The sequence below is a fragment of the Pinus tabuliformis genome, chromosome 5_1 (assembly GCF_031772625.1).
Source record: "Pinus tabuliformis cultivar Carrire ecotype Pingquan chromosome 5_1, CPIR1, whole genome shotgun sequence".
Taxonomy (NCBI): Eukaryota; Viridiplantae; Streptophyta; class Pinopsida; order Pinales; family Pinaceae; genus Pinus; species Pinus tabuliformis.
The window spans coordinates 140,483,442-140,504,594 of NC_142305.1; the positions used below are offsets into that span (position 1 = coordinate 140,483,442).

Consider the following 21,153-nt stretch of genomic DNA (forward strand, 5'->3'; position numbering starts at 1 on the left):
ATTTTATTAAATAATTTGTTGAAATACAAACATTTTTCATTTAATTCTTTGCTTAATTATAAGATTCTTCTTATAATTCCAGGATTAGGCTTAAAACAATTGATATACATGTAAACTCAAAAGCCACAACTTCAAAATCTTTAATAAAAAGTATTATACAAAACTCGACTCAAGCATATTCACAACGCTGCATGCACTGTGATTTAAATGAAAAGAATTTTAACTTCAATATCCTTAATAAAACGTGTTAGCCGAAACTCAACTCAATCAATCATATTCACAAGGTTGAATTCACTCTGATTTAAATGAAAATAAATTTAATTTGGCCCCCTAAAACAACAATTGTAACTCAAAAATTAACACTCTTGAAAAACCAGTTTCAATTTACAATCGCAACTCAAAAAATAACACTCTTGAAAAACCTGTTTCAGTTTACGCCTAGCCTCTCCTTCAGGTCTAAAACTTCCTTCATATGATCCAGGTACTTCAGGTGTCTTCTGCACATTTGTTTCTTCCTTTTTATACATTTCCTTTTTTCTAACCTTTTATGTACATTTTTTTTCCATTTCCTTTTTTTCAAACTTCTATTTATACCTGCCATTTCCTTTTGTCCAACCTGTAACAAATGCCTTTTTTTCCATTTCCTTTTTTCGTACTTCTATTTATACCTGCCCGATTACTATATCTAAAGGGGCATCAATAGAGCAGTTGGTTGATTAGGCAGTTGCTATGGCTGATGATGCAGTAGCTATGGCACAAAAATGATTTGGTTATTTATGTTTTTCTTTCATGATGTTCGAGCCAACAGTGGTTTGCATCGCTGTCCACCTGTTTCAATGGTGCTTTGCATGGAGGCCCATGTGTCAATCCATACTTTTTCCGTTAAATAACAAGATATCCGTGGTGTGATATGTTGGGTGATAATCCAAGATAGTGGCTCCATTTAATAGACCATTCCAATAAGTTCCAGAATTCAAAAATCAATGCTGACTTGGAACATTTTTATAAAATTCATTTATATACATTGATTTTATATTAAAATAACCCTCTCATAATATTCAAAGTATCTTAGTAAATACTGAAAACAAGTGACGTGATTATATCAATTCATCCTCATGCCGTGAACGCATTGTTCATGAATAGTAGAAATATACTAATAAGTAGAGGACCAATGTCCTTGGGATTCCCTATTGGTTAATGTAATCACACAGTGCATTGGGATTACTTATAAAAATATATATTTTTCAATATAAAATATTATTTTTATGATTTCGTGAATTTTTAAATATTTTTATTATTGTTATTTTTGTTTTTGTTTTATTAGGGAAATTGGAGAGTATTGGATTCTAATTACAGTTGGTTAATTATTATAGTTTTTTTTCTTTTAAATTATATATATAATTATATAAATATTGTGAAATTTTCTTTACATTAAAAATTAAAGTAATTTAAATCAAATATATATATATATATATATATATATATATATATATATATATATATATATATATATAGATATATATATAGATATATATATATATAGATATTATAACTTTATAACTCCATTTATTTAGTAAAAATGAAATGCATAATTATACATTTTTTTTTGTGTTACATATAATATAATCAAATATATTGAAAGTCATTGAAAGATTAAGTATATATAATTTTTTAGTGTAAAATCTTTTATATTTTATGATGTTTTTGGTTTTATTGAAGTTTGAACATAATAAATTGTAATATCCCATTTCCTAAAAAATGGATGATGTAAAGAATTAATATTTAATATCAAAAACTTGTACAAATAAAAATGTAAAAAGATTTAAGAATTTCTAACTTAAAAATATTGTAAAAGATTTAAGAATTCCCAAGTTAAAAATATCCAGATCAATTACATAATTGCAAAATCAATAAAAACACTACTCTTTTCTTCAAAACACTGCACTACATTATGAATAATGAAAAATGTCTTATAGTTTAGGTGGTGAACATCTTTGCTAGTTTTTAAATCTGAATTAAGTCTTAAAAAATATTTATTTTTAAGAATTTCTAACTTAAAAATATTGTAAAAGATTTAAGAATTCCCAAGTTAAAAATATCCAGATCAATTACATAATTGCAAAATCAATAAAAACACTACTCTTTTCTTCAAAACACTGCACTGCATTATGAATAATGAAAAATGTCTTATAGTTTAGGTGGTGAACATCTTTGCTAGTTTTTAAATCTGAATTAAGTCTTAAAAAATATTTATTTTTATGTGTAGTAGCATGCATCTATTTTAACTATTATATTATTTAATGTTAATAAAGATAAAATAAAATTATATATCCATTTTAACCATTATATTATTTAATCTTAATAAAGATAAAAGAAAATTAAACAAAATATTTTGTTCACATAAATATATATAAACTTTTATTAAAAAAAAACAAAAACAAAAACAAAACCATTATTTTTCAAGTACGAAACTTTTCCCTAGCATTCCAATAAAACCATGGAAGAGATCTCCCAATGCACTAAGCTATATAATTTCATATGCTTTTATTATATAATTTTATTTTATTTTAAATATATATTTATACGTTTGGGAAAAATATTAAAAATACACATATGTGTGACTAAGACATATGCACTGAAGGATAAGACATCAAAATTTTCTCACCATAAAATCCAATTATATACAATCCAATTATATACATTGAGCTTGGGTTAAAATAACCCTTTCATAATATTCAAAATATGTCAATAAATATTGAAATCTGTTTCAGCTAATCAGTAGGTCTAACTAAAACAAAATCCATAGGTTTCGAATAAAACCCAATTGCATATTAAATTCCGCACATCACCATCGATTTGACAGCTCTAGGTGAACTATTTCAGTTTCATTTCAAATCGGACAGTATACAATCCATTTGTGTTGTCCTTGCAGACCCGGCAGGGACTACCGCCACGGCAGTGGCTCCTTGTTTCTATAATGGAAGGGAAAATTATTTTAATTCAATGCAAAATAGATCGCAAACACTTCAAACTGCATGACCTAATCTTGTGTGACATCACTTAAGCATTGGGTCAAAACATTGAATGTAGACCATTATAGTAGTGAGTTGCCATGAAACTTTACCGTGACATTATTAAAAATAATATCAATATCTGCTTTAAAATATTAAATATAAATAATGGTTAGAGTTTTTATTTTTTATGTTTTAATTTTTTGGAAGAGTAATTTTTTTTATTAATTTAAAAAAAAGTATATTGATATTTATTATAATGACACATTTGAGTTAGGTTTAAATTTTATTTTGTTAATTAAAGAAATACCAATTCATTTTAATTTAAAAAAAATTGAACTATAATTTTATAAATATTTATTATAAAAAATATAAAATTAATATATAATATAAAATTAAATAAGAAGAGTTTTTTCGATAGAAATTATATAAGAGAAAATTTTATGGACGCATTTCTAATCAGCTAGTGTTGTTCATCAGGATTATATGAAGATGTAGATCATGGCACAATCTTAAATAGAGGGAGATGTAAAGACCAAAAGATCATATAAAGACTAATTTATGAGAATTAATATTTTAATAATGATTATTAAGATCAAATAATATTCGTAAAACTATTAGTTTAATTATTATTATTATTATTATTATTATTATTATTATTATTATTATTAAGAAAGATAAAAAAAAGTAAACATTAATAAGAAACAAACAATCCAAGTTAACCAAATATAGGGAATAGAGTAAAAAAAATAAATGAGGAATCAAAACCTGATTAATTAGTCAAGTTCCTATAATAAAATTAATAATTAAAGTAGACTGAAATTAAAACAAAGTAATCAAAAGAGAGGGTAAAATTATTATTATTATTATTAATTTTTTTTTAATGGTTAGTTTATGAAAAGTAATATTTTAATAATAATTATTAAGATCAAATAATATTCCTATAACCGCTAGTTTAAGAATATATATATAATCAGTCTAATTCCATAAAGTTCACCATGGAATTTGAAAGTAATAATACTCTGCCCTTCGACATCCTATTCTCAAGGAATGAAGACGGATATTTTTCTCATCGAGTCTTCGAAAGAAAACTCACACAGAGAAATACCTTCATGTTAATTCTCATCATTTCCCAGCTCAAAAGTTCTCAATACTTTAGCGACTAGAGCTTTAAGGGTTTCTGATGATAACCATCTCAATGAGGAGAAAGCAGACCTCTTAGGTGTTTTCTTTAATAATGGGTATAGTAGACACGAGTGTAATAAGGATTTCCTCAAAGTTGAAAAAGGTCCTAAGGCTAAGAAAGAAACCAAGGATCAATTTTCTGGGGTTCGTCTCCCTTTTATCCAAGGAACTATGGACAAGATTACAAGGATCCTAAATAGGCATAAGGTTTCTTCAACGTTGAGGCCTCTAAATACCATCCAAAGCTCCGTAAGATCCATTAAAGTCTCTGTGGATCCCATAAATATGAAAGGTGTTTATGTTATCCCTTGCTCTTGTGGGACTCCCTACATTGGTGAGATTGGTCACTCATTAATCTAAGGATTCGTGAGCATGCAGTTGACATCAAGCATGACAAGACCTGCTCCTCTGCTTTGGCAAGACATGCTGAAAATCCTAGGCATCACATCTGCATTGAGGAATCCCACGTCATTTCCAAGGTTATTTGTTTCCATCATCATAAATTTAGAGAGGCCTTTGAAATAAAAAAAAGGCCCAATAATTTAAATAGAGATGATGGTTGAAATATTAGCAGAAATTGAGTCCATGTCCTGTCCTCCTAGTTTGTTTATGTTTGCAGATTATTTTTTCTTTTAAAGTTAGATGTTTCTATTTATGAATTTTTTGTTTCTATACAAGTAATTACATTTAATGTTAGTATTCTATTGATCCGTTTTCTCACCTTTAAAAAAACTTTCCCCTCCCTTTTGATTGCTTTGTGTTAATTTTACTCTTATTTAATTATTATTTATTATATGATCTTGACTCATTAATCAGGTCTTGACTCATATATATATATATATATATATATATATAGTTGAGTATGTTCCTTAGCTTGACTTGGATTGTTTGTTTCTTATTAATAATCTTTATATATATATAGAAAGAACGAAAAGTTATTAAAATCAAATAATATTCCTATAACGACTAGTTTAAAAATAATAATATTATAATTTACAATAATTATTAAAAAATAATATATATAATATATATATATATATATATATATAGATAGATAGATAGATAGATAGATAGATAGATAGATAGAATTTTTTTAAATAATTATTATAAAATATAATATTATTATTTTTAAACTAGTTTTTTTTTTTTTTTGTAAGTCAGAAGTTATATTATAGCACAAAATATAGTACAAAAAATCTGCCTAGGCAGATCGAGAGCAATGACAGACTGAAAGACAAATCCAAACCAACTGCTCAGAAGATTCAAAAGAGAACTAAGGGCACACCACGCAGGGAGGCCAAAACTGAGAGCATCTGCTCAATGAACCGACACAGAAAACATTTGACAGTACAAAGACGCAAAGCTAGAAAAGCAAAAGGCCGAAGCCTGAACCAGAAACAGAGAGAACAGACCGAGGGAGGAAGCTAAATGAACTTTCCCATGTGACTGATAGTGTCCAGGCCCACCTCCAGAACATGCTTATCCACTTTGGCCTGCAGGGCTTCAATCGGCTCGTTCTCCTGCACCTCTGTAGTAGTGTGGTGTTGCTTTTAGCGGTCTGGACACACGGTACTCCTCAGCATTCTGATAAGCAGTGTGAGTTTCTTGTTAGCTGTTTCAACTGCTTCATGCATAGTTGTATTGCGATGGTCCAGCGAGCTATTGTAGTCTATGATTTTCACCATCTGGGCCTCAGTCAAATTAATTTCATTCACCACATGCTCTTTATCTTTATCGTTAGATTCCAGGGCTCTGGCTAAGAGGGTTTTGATGCGCCAATTTTCTTCTTTAGTTCTGACATATTACGTGGCTCTCTTCGAGGGAGTACCGGGGTCCCGAATCCAGTCTACCTCGCCCGCCATGTCTTCCTTAGTCCACCGAGCCTCCTCCGCTTTCACTTCGGCTTCCAGCTCGGCCACCTTTCGCTTATTCCTGCTGGCCGTTCTCGTCTCATACACAGTCTGCGCCTCGCGCAGCTCACGGTTAGCATTCGCAGACCTACAGCTCCCCGCATCCATGACTTGCACTCTGTGCTTATCCCGGCTGATACGAATGCCAATGAGCAAAACTTTCTCAGCGTCTTTAGAGATAACAGTAGGTAAACCAAGGTCCCGACAGTCTGATATATAGTGTATCCCCATGTTATTTCGAATGAAGCTAGTCCCTATCCATCGCATAGTGGGAGTACTGTAGTAATAAATTGGGGTGATGGCCGCACAAAACGAGCCATTCCAAGACGATATTACATTAATGTTGCAGATCTTCATCCAGCCAAAAATGCCCCAAGTGTCCCGTTCATTTGTGTTGGTCCTACGGTGAATTCGGTGGTGTGACTTTTCATAATTGCCAGCTAGGCTGGCCGGCTTGTGCCAAGACCCAGGCCGAATTGCCCCTCCCAATATTATCATAAAAGCTGCTGATATTTTTCTATACGGAAACGTACCAAGCGTCCTGTCTCCAGTTCTTTTGATGCTGTTAAACCTACGGTGTGATTTGCTATGATTGTTGTTCTGGCTGTCCTGCTGCCGCCAAGAATGCCACCACCACTTTTGTTCTATCATCCAACCCCCGTGGAGATTACTTCTGTCGTTACCGGTTTCTCCACTCATCCGGTACCTTGACCAGAAACCGTTATCGGCTAAGCTCGATCGGCTTCGGTTAAGTCCTTCTTTGCCAGCTGTGCACATGTTGTTTTAAGAATAGGGCAGTCCACCTCCTGCCAACACCTGTCCCAAACTCTGTCCTGGTTGTCCACGCCGAAGTTTGCCAGATGGTCTGCCAACCCATTCGCTTTCCTTCTGATTGTTTGGAACACTAAGCCTCCCATTCCTTCCAACAGCTCCGCGATACTCTCAGTGACCTTAGCCAGCCTCCAGTGGTTAATGGCTTTGCTAGCCTTGGTTCCTGCCTGAATGCGTTTGGCCGTAGAGATAACTAGTGAAGAATCTCCTTCCACAATTACATTGCCTCTTCGAATTGTCTTAAGAATTCTCAGACCCTGTTCGAGCGCAGCAAATTCCATTTCGTTGTTTGTGCTCTCTCCTAGCGCCCTGCAATATATATGTAAAATTTCTCCATTCTGATTGCGAATTACGCCTCCTATGCCTGCTTTACCTGGGTTCCCCCTTGAAGCTCCATCAAAATTCAGTTTTAGACCTCCGATCGGCGGACGTTGCCATCTTATGATTTGCGAGGAAGGTGGTGGCCTGTTCACCGACGTCGATGGATTGCTGGAGACCTCCAGATGAAAGCTCTTCAGGATGCGTAAGTCCTGAGCTGACGGTTTCTCATCCTGTTCTGCTTTACATTTTGTCTGAATAAGCTGTTGGATATTAGCTATAATTGTTTCTTTAGCAAATTCTATATTTCTGTGTTCATCTTGAAATGTTCTGCGATTACGCTCCTTCCATATAGTCCATAACATAAACCCTGGGACGCATTTCCATATGCTATTAACTCTCCGAGACTGTGAGAAGTTTTTTCTCCAATTGAGAATTGTTCCGTGAATGGATTCCCTGTCACGATCAGATTCGCCGAGAATACTTTCCATCCAGTTCCACAGCTTGTTTTCCCACTCACAAGAGTTAAAAAGGTGATTCACAGTTTCCGCATCATTAGTGCACATTGGGCACCTTGAGGGTCCCCTGAAACCTTTTTTATACAGATTTTCCCAAGTTAGAGTTTTCCTTCACATCAACAGCCACAGAAAGGTTCTGATTTTCGGCCAGAAGAGGTTGTCCCATACCTTGTTGCACCAGGGCACGACTTCAGGCTTCTCTTCCTTTTCTATTATGCTCCTGGCTTCTTTTAGGGAGAAATTTCCATTGCCATGCAGACCCCATCTCAGCTTGTCATTCTCTTCTGCTTTTCGAATCTTCCTTTTGAGAATTTTGTGATTCAAAAGCTGAATGTTCTCCCTTGTGTTCTCGTCAATGTCTGTGTTGAAGATCATCCACTCCCTCCAAATCAGATCTTTGTTGTTAGGGTTCCAGTACTGGTTAACTCTGTGTTTACCTTCATTTTGATTTATTTGCTTCAGGAATGCAAGCTCTGGGGATTCCAATTTAGGGAGTTGCTGCCAGGCATCCTCCCAGAAAAGAGCCTGGCTTCCGTTCCTTATCTCCTAGAAGCTGTGTTCCTGAACTATATTTCTGTTGTTTTTGGCATGGTTCCATATTGGCGAGCCAGCAGGGACGTCCTGAATTCTTATGAGGTCCTGATCATTATATTCCGGCAGGTACTTCTCCTTCCAATGTTTGGCCCAAGGTAAGCTTGTATCAGTTATCCATTTCCACCAGATTTTGGCCCCACAAATTCTGTTGACCACTGGGGGATCGGCTAGATTTAAACCACCTCTGTCCTTTGGTTTGCATAGTTTATGCCACGCTACCAGACACCATTTTTTCTTGTCTCCTTTTCCATTCCACAAAAAGGATCGCTGTATTGTTCTCATCTGATCCATGATCCCTTTAGGAGCCGGGAGAATTGATAAAAGATATTGAGGAATGGCCGGCAGGACAGCTTTAGTTAAAGTAAGCCTTCCTGCGAAATTTAGAGCTCTGTTAGTCCAGTGCTTGCATTTCCTTTCCATACTAGCAAGAACTTTTTCCCAATGAGCCTTCTGCCATGGTTTGAGAGTCAGAGGGGCTCCAAGATATTTCGAAGGAAGGGATCCAATTCTAAATCCTAGAAGCCGAGAAAGGTGAATCTGGATTTCCTTATGAGTGTTGAAAAAGAAGATTGTGGACTTGGAAAAATTAATCTCCATACCCGAGGCTTTGCTGAACAAGTTGAGGATATCCCCGTAGGCTTGCGCTTCTTTCACTGTGGGAACACCATGTAACATGGTGTCATCCACAAACTGTTGATGTGTTGTGGCTGGAATTGATCTGATAGGTTGAAGACCTTTAATATGGCCCTCTGCTTTTTTCTTGGCGATAATTCTGCTCAGGCCTTCCATGAGAATCACAAATAAAAAAGGGGATAGGGGGTCAACCTGTCTAATACCTCTCGAGGGAGAGAAGGGGATTGAAGGAGCACCATTCACCAGGATGGAAAATCTTGGTGATTTAACTAGAGCCAGCACCCATTTTATCCATTGCCTGCTGAACCCGAACGCTTCTAAAACTGCTTCCAAGTAGTTCCAGCTTACTTTGTCATATGCTTTAGATAGATCTAGTTGCATAAGCATTCCTGCTACTTTCCTTGACTGAAGTGAGTGAATCATCTCCTGTGCCATCAAGATGTTATCTAAAATTTGCCTGCCTTCAACGTAGCCAGATTGCTCCTGCGATATTATGCCCGGTAGTATTGACTTCAACCTGTTGGCAATGACCTTAGATATGATTTTGTAGATGACATTACATAATGCAATGGGTCTGAACTTTTCCGGTTTATCTGCTTCTTCATCCTTAGGTATGAGAGCAATGAAGGTAGAGTTCAAAGATTTCAAGATGGAACTAGATCGTCTGGAGTCTTCCACCACCTCCCAAACTTCCTGCTTGACAACGTGCCAGCAGGCCCTGTAGAAGTTGATGGAAAATCCATCCGGCCCTGGAGCTTTATCGTTGGGCATGCTCCTCACTGCTTCCTCAACTTCTTCCAGAGAGATTACTCTCCGAAGGGCCTAGTTTTGATCATCTGTGATAGATTTAGGAATGGCATTCGTAATTTCCTTTATAGCTTCCTCTCTATTGGTTCCCGATTCTTGTGCTATGGAGCAGAAGTGGTCCGATAACAGAGCTGATATTTCAGTGTGATTCTTAAGGACCTCCCCTTCATTGTTTTTTAGTTCTAAGATCTTGTTTGCGCTTCTATAATCCATGGCCGACCTATGAAAGAACTTAGTGTTCTGCTCCCCTTCTTTCAGCCATTGGATTCTCGATTTCTGCTTCCACAAAGTCTCTTCTTGCTTGCATCTGTTGTGCCACTGTTGAGTGAGCATTTTTTCTTGCTCAGAAGTTTCCTCGCTTCTGTTTCCTACTGTACCTTCCTTTTGAATTTGTTCCAGCTTGTTTTCTATGATACTTTTCTCCTGAAAGATGTTTCCAAACACTGTTTTGTTCCACTCTTTTATTCTATTTTTAATGGTTTTTAGCTTTTTTTGGAGGTTGAACATTTTGGAACCTGTTTATTCCGCCGGTTCCAACCACCACTGCTCAACCATCGATAGAAAATTAGGATGGTCTAACCAAAACTTTTTGAATCTAAAGGGCTTATTCCTGGGGGTGCCCTGAAGTTCGACAATGAGTGAAATAGGCCAGTGATCCGAACCTCCACTTGGGAGAATATCCGATTCTACTGTTATTCCATCCAATAATATGCTTTCTGAAATTAAAAAACGATCAAGTCTGGAGGCTATTAATCTTTCGGCCCCCCTTCTGTTGTTCCAGGTGAATTTACCACTCTTAGGGTGAACACCCACCATCTTGGCATTGTCAATAAAACTTGTGAAGGCATCTGCATCCCTGTTAAGTTTCCTTAGGCCTCCTTTCTTTTCCAGAAGGGTGGTAATCATGTTGAAATCCCCCCCCAGAATACATTTGGAATTGGGGCGTCTTTCAATGAGTCTAGAGATCGAAGATAGGAAACTTATTTTGTCTTCTAATAGCTGAGGGTTGTAAATGTTAATGCATAACAAGGATCTAGAAATACCTGTGGGTTGAACCTCCACCACAATGATATGTTTACTTGCCTCCGCTGATAAAATCCGGATTACCCTTGTGTCCCAAAACGTTGCCAGGCCTCCTTCACGACCTTGACTCTCGATCTCTAGGACTTCAAAATTTCTCCCCAGCTTGATGCGAATGCGATCAATACTGGCTTTGTTGCATTTAGTCTCTTGTAGGAACAATATCTCCGGTTTATATTTCTGCATTTTCCTCTTTAGAACTCTCTGCTTAGCCTAGCTGTTAAGCCCCCTTGCATTCCATGATACAATCTTCATGATAAAATAGATTATTGGAAGGACGGGAAGGCACTTAGCACCTTCATATTTCCTGTGTTACATAGCATCTCACCCAGCTCCTGCAGTACTTCTCCACTTGTTTTGTGGCCCCTGCGTCGTTTCTGCTTCGAACCTGAGGTTCTTCCCAGAAGGCTCTTGGTGTAGAGGCTGCTGACTTTGACTATTCCTAACTTCCTATTTTGTTTTTCTAGTTCAGCTTTTTGCCGTGCTATGAATAAATCATTAACCTTCTTGATTTCCTCATCCGACGTTGTTTCAATTCCTTGAGTCCTCCAGCTTTCAGCAATAGCAGGGAGGTTTAGTCCTTCATAAGTTAGGGCCTCTTCCAGCTCTAGGTCCTCACTCCCTCCTTCACTGGTTAGCATATCTGTTTCTTCTTCTGTTTCTTCAGTTCTCTCTTGCATTTGGATTTCATTGTTGAAATCTCCTTCCTCAGTTTCTTTCCTGGTTGGTTCTTCCTTTCCTTCATGCCCTGCGTCCTCAGTTGATGTGTTGTGCTTATCCTCTGAATTCGTTTCAAGGTCTAGGACACCGAAAGAGTTGTTGAAGTTGTTTCTGTTTGTGTTGCCTTTGTAAGCTCTTCTTCTGTTGGCTCTTTGTCTGTTCTTTGGTTTAATGAATGAGTCTTTGTCTTTGTTGTCTTGCACTGTTTCAGTTTCTGCCTCCTTCTTGTTCATCGGGAAGTCTCTTATTAGATGCCCAAGCTCGTGGAATTTGTGGCAACGAAAGGGTATCTGCTCATAGTCTATGGCCTGAAAGTATTCCTCATCCCTGTATTCTAGCCATAATCCTTCGTGCAGCGCGCCAGAGACATCCATTTCAACACAGATTCTGGCATAGGAGGTATATCTTTTCTGTAGTGTTGCCTCTGATGCCTTAATGAAGGTTCCCAGTTTATCACCAATTTGTTTTAATGCATTCAAGCCCCAGTAGTCAATCGGGAGGGAGAACAGTCTGATCCAGACTGGGACTTGAGTGAAATATTCCTTTTTTGGGACGAAGTTTGGCTTCCATGTTCTCATGTACAGATCCGCTGAAGCCAGAAAGTATGGACCACCATCGAATACTCGGTCTTTATCTTCTAGATTAGAAAACACTACCGTGAAAAAACCTTTTGCACCCAGATGAAGCTGAACATCCCCTCTCGGCTTCCATTGCTGTCTTATCCATTGGCACAGAGTTCTTTCTGATGGCCAAACTCCCATAAATTTACAGATAATGGCATGTTCCGCCATATGTTCCCTATAAGCCTGGATCTCTGGGTCATTGATTATTACCCTCAGATTATCGTTCTTTTTGGGCTTGCAAGCTTTGTTAGTTGTGGGATTCTTGTTGGGGTTTGCGCTGGTTTCCCCCTCCTTCTCCGGTTGTCCCTCATCATTGTCTTTTTGCTCTTTGTCTTCTTCTAATTGTTCTCCCTTGTTCTTTGAAGATTTGGGTATTGCGGCTATTTTGTCTTTAGTATTTGTCCGGTTCTGCACCTATTTGTTTCTGATTCCTGAGGTGTTATTTGTTTTGTCAGATTCTACTGGTTTTTTCTCCTTGTTCCTGCTGCCATTCTGCTTATTGTTGTCCCTTCCTGATATTCTGACTCCTTCTTTCAGGTTTTGTCTCTAATTCTGCATGATGATCTCCTTGAAAGTTGGGGTCCCACTGGACCCCTTTGCTTCCATCCAAACCGACAGCGCTTGCCCCTTTCGAAACAGTGCAGCCAATCTGGATCTGTGCGATTCCAGCTCTGAGTTTATTTTTAAACTAGTTGCTATAGGAATATTATTTGATTTTAATAATCATTATTAAAATATTATTTTTCATAAACTAGCTGTTAAAATAATAATAATAATTTTGTTATAGGATTTTCACTCATTAATGAGGCCTTGACTCTTATCTATTTATTTTTATTTTTTTACTCTGTTTCCTGTATTTGGTTGACTTGGATTGTTTGTTTCTTATTAATGCTTACTTTTTTCGATTATTATTATTATGAAACTACTTGTTATAAGAATATTATTTGATTTCAATAATCATTATTAAAATATTAATTTTCATAAACTAGTCGTTATATGATCTTTTGGTCTCTACATCCACCTCTATTTAAGGTCGTGTCATGATCTACATCTTCATCTGGTCCTGATGATGAACCATACTAGCTGGTTCAGAACGGGTTGGCAAAATTTTCTCCTTTGTGATTTCTACCAAAAAATCTCTTCTTAATGTAATCTGGATCATAGAAGCCTGCATTCAAAGATAAAATTAAATAATAATAAAAAAAAATATTGTGTAATTATTTTTTTAAATTAAAATTTATATTAATTACACTAATTAATATATATATATATATATATATATATATATAGATATATATAGATATATAACCTAAAAAAATATATATATATATATATATATATATATATAAACATTTAACTATTTATATAAATAATATTTAAATACAAAACTCTTAATTAATTAATTAATTATATATATATATATATATATATATATAATTTTTTAATACTTTAGTGTAAAATATTAATATATGGTATAAAATTAAAATTGCTGGAGCTTAGCTCTTGAAATCATGGTGGATGACCACAGTGCATTATTATAACCTCCATATCCACAAAAGAATATAAGGTTGGTACATCCACGTTTTTGATGTTCATGCGATAAATTTATAATTTTTATTTTAGTAATTAAAAAATTGAATATTAAATTAATTTTAATTGTTTAAAATAGATTTAAATTATTTATCTATATATAATAGTATTTCAGATAAAAAAATTAAAAATTGTAAGTTAAGATTCAATTTATTTATCAGAAGGAAAATTCATAGATATCAAAATGTACGTGGTATCACCGTGACCGAGTTTATTGACTAATGCTATCACCATATTATAAAGAAATAGTAGAAGAAGCAGATTAGTAGTCGAAAGCCTAACATGCCAAAGCACCAAAAGACAAACAAAACCTGATGGAAACAAGTGACCATACTCAATCATCAAAAGTAATTGACGCTTGATTATTTGACCCAGTCCCTAGAAGGGGAAAACAGTTGTATGAACAGCTAACATGTTGCTCAAAGTGAGCCAACCACAATTCTAGCTTCTCGACCTTTTCTTCTAGAAAATTTCCCCCTCGCCAAACCACTGCAATCCTTTCTCTGTCATGGAATTGAAATTATTGCAACTGATTAAGTGTGGCGATGGCAATCTCATGTTGTTCCTTTCTAGTTTTGATGTAAGCTTCCAGATGATCCAGAACAGACTGGAACATGTCACGAAGGGTAGCAAGGCTAATTGGCTAACCAACAGCTGAATGCCCCAAAAGACCCGCACACCCTAGCATGTCGCTGAGACTCAAATGCTTGCTCCATGGCCATGGTCCACATTCCCTTCCTTGTCGCCACTAGCTGCACAACCACCCCACTTAGAGCCAGCACCCCCCTTACCACCTCAAGCACCATACGATGCCCTGACCACAACACCTATGACACACCCTCCCCATTTGAATCTTGTAGTGGTCTGGTCCCTCTGCGCCACCTCCAACAATCTTTCCGAGCCACCTCGACTGCCCGACATTTCCTTCTTCAGGGGTTGGTAGCGAGAGCTCCGCAGAATTGGAGGCATGATGAAAACATGGGAGGACACAAACAGGACGAGGCCCACTGCACACCACACACCCTTCCACCAAACCAAAAGCCAAAGAAGCCCTGACGCTAGCCCCAAATTAACCAGCAAGGACCACCCCTGCGAAACTGACCACCACCACACATAAGCCTGGAAAGAGAAGACCTCAACAAGAATTGACTTCGACACCAGCCAGACAAGGTAAACATGAGAAAGAAGAGTCGCAAGCCAACTGACTACACCCCAAGACCCAGAACCCCAAGAGCCTGACCAGAGCCAACACCACCAAACCCCCCAGAGATCGCCGAGAACTAATGATAATCACCGAAATGAGCAAACAACCAGCCAAGAATTTGACTTCACTTGAAACAGACCAATCCAAAGCCCCGTTTCCACCATCACCAAAATCCACCTCGAGACCCAGGAGAGAGCACCCCAACAAGCAAGCGGCACAGAGGGCAAGGATAAGACCGGAGAGAGGAGAATGATCAAAAGATTCAACGCGAGCGAAGGGCCTAGGCACCACCCCAACCACAAATATGCTTAAATGACAATCTACCGAGCACCACTATAATGGAACCTGAGACTAGCGACCCTACCCTACAAAAATCCCACAACCCACAAATGGGAACGATGAAATGGGCACTAACAGACAAGCTTGTAGCTTTTGAACACTGACCATAGTGGAGGGAGTGGTGGCGTCGAAATCGCCAGCACTCCAAGAATACTCAAGGACCGAATAACCTAGCCAAACTAAGAAACCTCCACTCAACAAGCCCAATATAAACTATACCAACACGAGCATGTGTCATTAAACACCTTACCTTACTAGCACAACTTTCACCGGAGGGTGAATGAAGTCTAACACACCGTGCAAATCTTTTCACTTTATGTATTGTGTAATGGGAAGTTAGATACATTGTCTTCCTCCCCATCTTCCTTATACGACATTTCATTTCCCACGCATCGAGCATAACTCGAAAATCGACACCCATCAAAACATTTCAGATAAAATTATTAATTTTAATTTTAAAAACATACTTTATTAAAAATATATAAGTAAAAATCTATAATATCCAAAATAACAATAATGAAACACTATGTAATTCACTCTACTCAACTATTCAAAATAACTTATTATACTTAAATCTAAGAAAAAAAGACCTTAAAACAGATTTTGTTTTAAAATAATTCTAATCCAATAATACAACCTTTTTTTAATTAAATGTATACCAATAACCTAATATAACATAACCAAAATCACTCATTATACTCCAGGAAAAAAACAATAACAAAAATATATATATTAAAATAAATTTATTTTTTTCAAAAAAATTCTAATCCTGTTTTTAATTAAATACCATTAACGTAATATAACATAACCAAAGTCATAATTTCAAATTTTATTGCCAAAATTTTATACTACATGTTTGACCAAAAGTCGTCCCTATAGTTTTGTAACATGTGTTTAAATTAACATAAATTACTTTTATACTACATGTTTGACCGCATGTTGTCCCTATTGTTTTATAACATGGGTTTAAATTAACATAAATTACCAAACATCGGGGATACGAGTTTTATTGCTAATGTTTAATGATAATTACATATTTGACCAAAAGACGTGCCTTTCAAATTTTATCGCTCGTTTTTATCAAAAGTTCGAATCTTATTTTTCTATTTTAACAAGCGCTATCGTAGTTAATTAGTTTTGTACTTAATTTTAGTTAATTAGTTAATTTCGTAGTTTATTTTAATTTAAGTTTTATTGCTGATTAAATTGAAGTATTTTATTAATTGTAATTACATAATTAATTTTGTTGTTTAGTTTAATTTAAGTTTTATTAATTGTTAAATTAAGGTATTTTGTTAATTGTAATCAGTCATTTTTTTTTGTAGATATAATCAATTTTGTTACTAATTTTATTCGTCGTTCACTGCCTTAAAAACTATCAACATGATATTTTAGCAAAATATTTTAGGTGGTCAAGTTTTGTCAACATACACATGATGTTGTAGTTGCATATTACCATTTTAGACATTAAGAGAAGATAGATGAATAACATTTACTATTATAAATATTCTTTAATTAAATCACCCTCAAATAATAGAATTAAAAATAATTTTTTTAGGTCATAGTATTATAAAAATTGTTTTATTACATAGCAACTAATTTTCAACTAAATATTATTATATAAATTAATTATTATTATTATTATTATTATTAACTAATTTATTATATCATTATAATGGCTAGTTTTCTACCAAATTCACATTGAATAGTTCAACCCTAACTAATAATATTATATAAATAAATTATTCTTAGATAATATTATTATTTAAATTGATAAATAATTTACGATTTGGATATTAAATAATTAATTATTACATAACAACTAGTTTCTAACTAAATATTAGTTTACTTATTAATCTTCATCATGTATTCCTAAATAATTTTATTTCACCAACAACTAATTTTGAATGGCTAACCCTGAACATTATGAGATCGATTGGTTTCTCACCTTATCCTGATGATGAACCACATTAGTTTGTTGGAAAAGTGGACCCAATCTTTACGATGTAATTAATCTGAAACACCGATTTCTACATTATGGATCACACAAGTCTTTAGATCTAAAAATAAATGAACAATTAAATAAATATTCAAATAAAAGATGAGACATATAATTAAATTCAAGTTATTAATAATATGATTAAAATGGTTCTGAAAAATTATTAATTTGATTTTTAAAATTTAAATAGAATTTTTAAAATATAAAAATTATATTTTGTATAATTAATTTATGATAATAAAAAACCTTATTATAATATTGTATCATTGATTTATGAAAATAATAAAATAAATATTAATTAAAAATGAGCAAAAAAAATTAATTTTTTTTTTTTAAATTGAACTTTAATAAATTTAAAAAAAAAATTAAATAGGATAATAAAAAGAAATATCACAAATATATTTTAAAAACCAATTTTTAAATTGAAAAAAGTAAATTACGTGCTATAAGCAATTTCACTTGATATTTTAGAAGATACTTTAAATATATATAGTTTTTAGAAGATACTTTAGATATATATGATAATTAGAGAAAAAATAAATTATCAATTTAAATAAATGGATAGATTTGTAATATGAAATAAAAATTTCTACACAAGCAGAGAATTGTTTTCTTTGAAATTGTAAGAAAATAATATATGACTTTTCTTATTAATTTTAAGAAAAATTTAAATGAAAAATAATGGAGTTTTGGTTTATATTCTAAATAATATAAAAATAAATATATAATTTTTTGGTTGTGAACATGAGGGAACTTTCGAGAGAAAACAATAATTTAAATACTCTTCCTATCTTACTTTAAAAAAAATCATAATGCAGACTCTGTCAAATTTATTTAAGTGAATTAAATACTCATCAAGTGGGAAGTTTAAAAGTTAGCAAGTCTGGTATATAAATATCGTCTTGGTAGAAAAATATATATATCTATCTATATATATATATAATACTTGGTAACCATCACGTAACTACAACGTGCAAAAAAATATATTGTGAAGGTTCAATTGTAATGACGGAGGTTAATAAATAATTGTTAAACACACTCTATTATTTGGAAGCAAGCTTTTGTTTAATCGTGGGATAACAATTATCTATAAATCACACCCTTTACTCACCCTTTTGGGCAAGGATTCGGACAAAATTTTCGGTAAAAAAATTATAAAAAAAAAAAAAATATTTATAAAATTTCATTTTGATAAATTAAAAAAATTATAACACAGTTTGATCTAATTAATAAGTCGCAAAATTGATTTGATAAATTTTCGATAAAAAAATATAAAAAATAAAAAAATTATTTTGACAATAAATTACACAAGTTGGTTTGAAACTGGTTAACCAAATTTTTTTGACGTGATTTTTTTCGAAAATATTTTTATTAATCAAATTATTATATTGCTAAAACGACAAAATAATAATAACTACATATTTTCGCCAAAAAATTTCTCATAAACTTGATATAGATCACAGAAGCCGAAACTCTATAAACTACATATTTGACTAAAAATCGAGCCCTAAGTCATGCGTTTAAAATAGCATAAATTACCAAAAACAGGCCTTCAATTCTTATCGCTAATTTTTAATAACTACTTGCACTTACACTTACATTAAAATAACATAAGCTTTTCCATAGTAACAACCCACGATTGCAGCTCTCCAATTTTTGGTGAAGTGCAAGTATCAAACTCGATGCGCCGTGGATTTAGAAAGTGAACAAATTTAACGGTTTTTCCCTTTTGAAAAGGTAAAACTTCACTTTTATTCTTCTCAAAATCTTGATAATTTAAATTAGGTTAAACTATTAAATTAAAAAAAATCTTTCTAAACTTTCAAGATATAAGTTCTTTACTTCTATAAATATGTAATAAAATTTCGCTTTATTTTATTTTTTTCTTATTTTAATCGTTCAGATTATAATAAAATGTATTCAAATTCTATAAAAAAAAAAATTGAATACATAGTTTTAGAAATCTATTCTTTTTAAAATACTAAAAATATTAATTTAATTGATTTAAATTCATTTTAAATATTTGTTTTACATTAATACATTTTTCCTTGAAATATTTAATTTATTTGATAAATTTATGTTTATTTATCAAATATATATAAAATAATTATTATTTTTTAATTAATTTAATTTTGTAATATTTTAAAATTAGTTAACGTGTATTTGTTAATATTTTAAACAAATCGTTTGAAGTTTTATTCCTTTTAGCTATATTATCATGTGTGATGAAAATTTGAATAAATTGAAAATGAGTAATTTTTATAATCATGAAGGCGTTGGAAAATTTGAATATTTTGATATTGAGGTGAATAAGAAAACAGTTTTGATTCAATTATGGGGTTGCCCAAAATAGTTCTCTAAAATTGTTAATTCACTTGACGATACATACATACATATATAACTATATTTCAGAAATGGACTCTCTGACCAAAAAAATAGTAACATATCTTCTTAATTGTTCTTTTTCAAGAAAATAAAGTGTGTTCTTACTAACTGTTCTCAAATGTGTCCATATTGCTTACTGGCATCTAACTACCTCCTCAAACACTTAGTAGCAAAATGACCATATTTTCAACAATAATAGCATTGAACCTTAGACTTATCATACATTTGATTTCCTTGTTTCCAGGTTTTATTGTTACCCCCCTTAAATTAGAAGGGTGTTGTTGCCCTTTCCCCTCATGCTTAGAACCTCTTTTATTAGCTACTCTCCCACCTCTTTCTCTATTACTCGATCTTCCTCTACCTCTTCCTCAATTAAATTGCAATTGAGTTTTGAAGCAATTCTCCAAATCAATATCATCATATCTTGCCATTTTGGATTCATGTACAATCAATGAACCATTGAACTCTTCAATTTGCATTTGACTAGTATCTTTAAACTCTTATGATCACTCTCCTATTTGAGAGATATTCTCCATACTGTCTCAATTGATTAACAATATCCATAACTTGAGTAACAAAATCATTCAAGATTTCACAATTTTTCACTTTCATATTCTCAAAATCTCCTCTCAACAAATTCTACAACTTTATATTCTTCATTTTGAATAAACCTTGATAACAACATTCGAGAGTGTCTCGTGCCTTCCTTGAATTTATTACATCATCTAAGCCTTGTTTATTAAGACCACGGGCTTTGTTCTTTCTTTTTGTTTTCTCTCAACAACATCCGTTAAGTCTTCATTAGAGTCATTTCTGTTCCCTAACCAGCAAGCTTTGAATACCCATTAGCAACAAATCCCCTGATTAATAACAAATCTCCAAATATCATGAAAACAAAACAATTTCTCTTTCAAATAGACCAAGAATAAAAAAATCATTAAGAATAGGAATCAGTGAGTGACTAATATTGGTATTACCGTATTTGACGCCATCATTGCGACAAAACTTCATGAATTCAAGAAAATTGATTTTAAAATAAGACTACACCTTAATAGCAAAGGGGTAAATAAGATATCAGAAAATTCCACAATAATCTTCATAAAACAGAAAATTCGCCCAAAGAAATTCAGAGAGCTTACAAATCAACTAACATTGCGTCTCCTCAACGTGCCAGCTTTTCTTACATGAAATTGAATAAGAGGCATCCGCATTAATTAAATATATACATGAATTATAAATCTAAATATGCATACTATTAGAACATTCTGGATCAGTCGTCCAGAGCCTGTTGTTACGAGAATTCGAATGAAATGGTTTCAATAGAACCCACTTACCATGCCACTTGGTAAAATCCGTGCTGCATCACGCAGTCAAGCTGATAGAGTACCATGTAACTGCTACGGAAC

The 21,153-nt window shown here is 33.4% G+C and overlaps 1 protein-coding gene across 1 annotated transcript; it reads right to left on the reverse strand.

Annotated features, from left to right (window-relative positions):
• Positions 1-10,326: 10,326 nt before the first annotated feature.
• Positions 10,327-11,073, reverse strand: LOC149163810 (uncharacterized). The gene has a single exon (XM_089429265.1). The coding sequence runs from the start codon at positions 11,071-11,073 to the stop codon at positions 10,327-10,329; it is 747 nt and encodes a 248-aa protein (XP_089285391.1).
• Between the last annotated feature and the right edge of the window lie 10,080 nt (positions 11,074-21,153).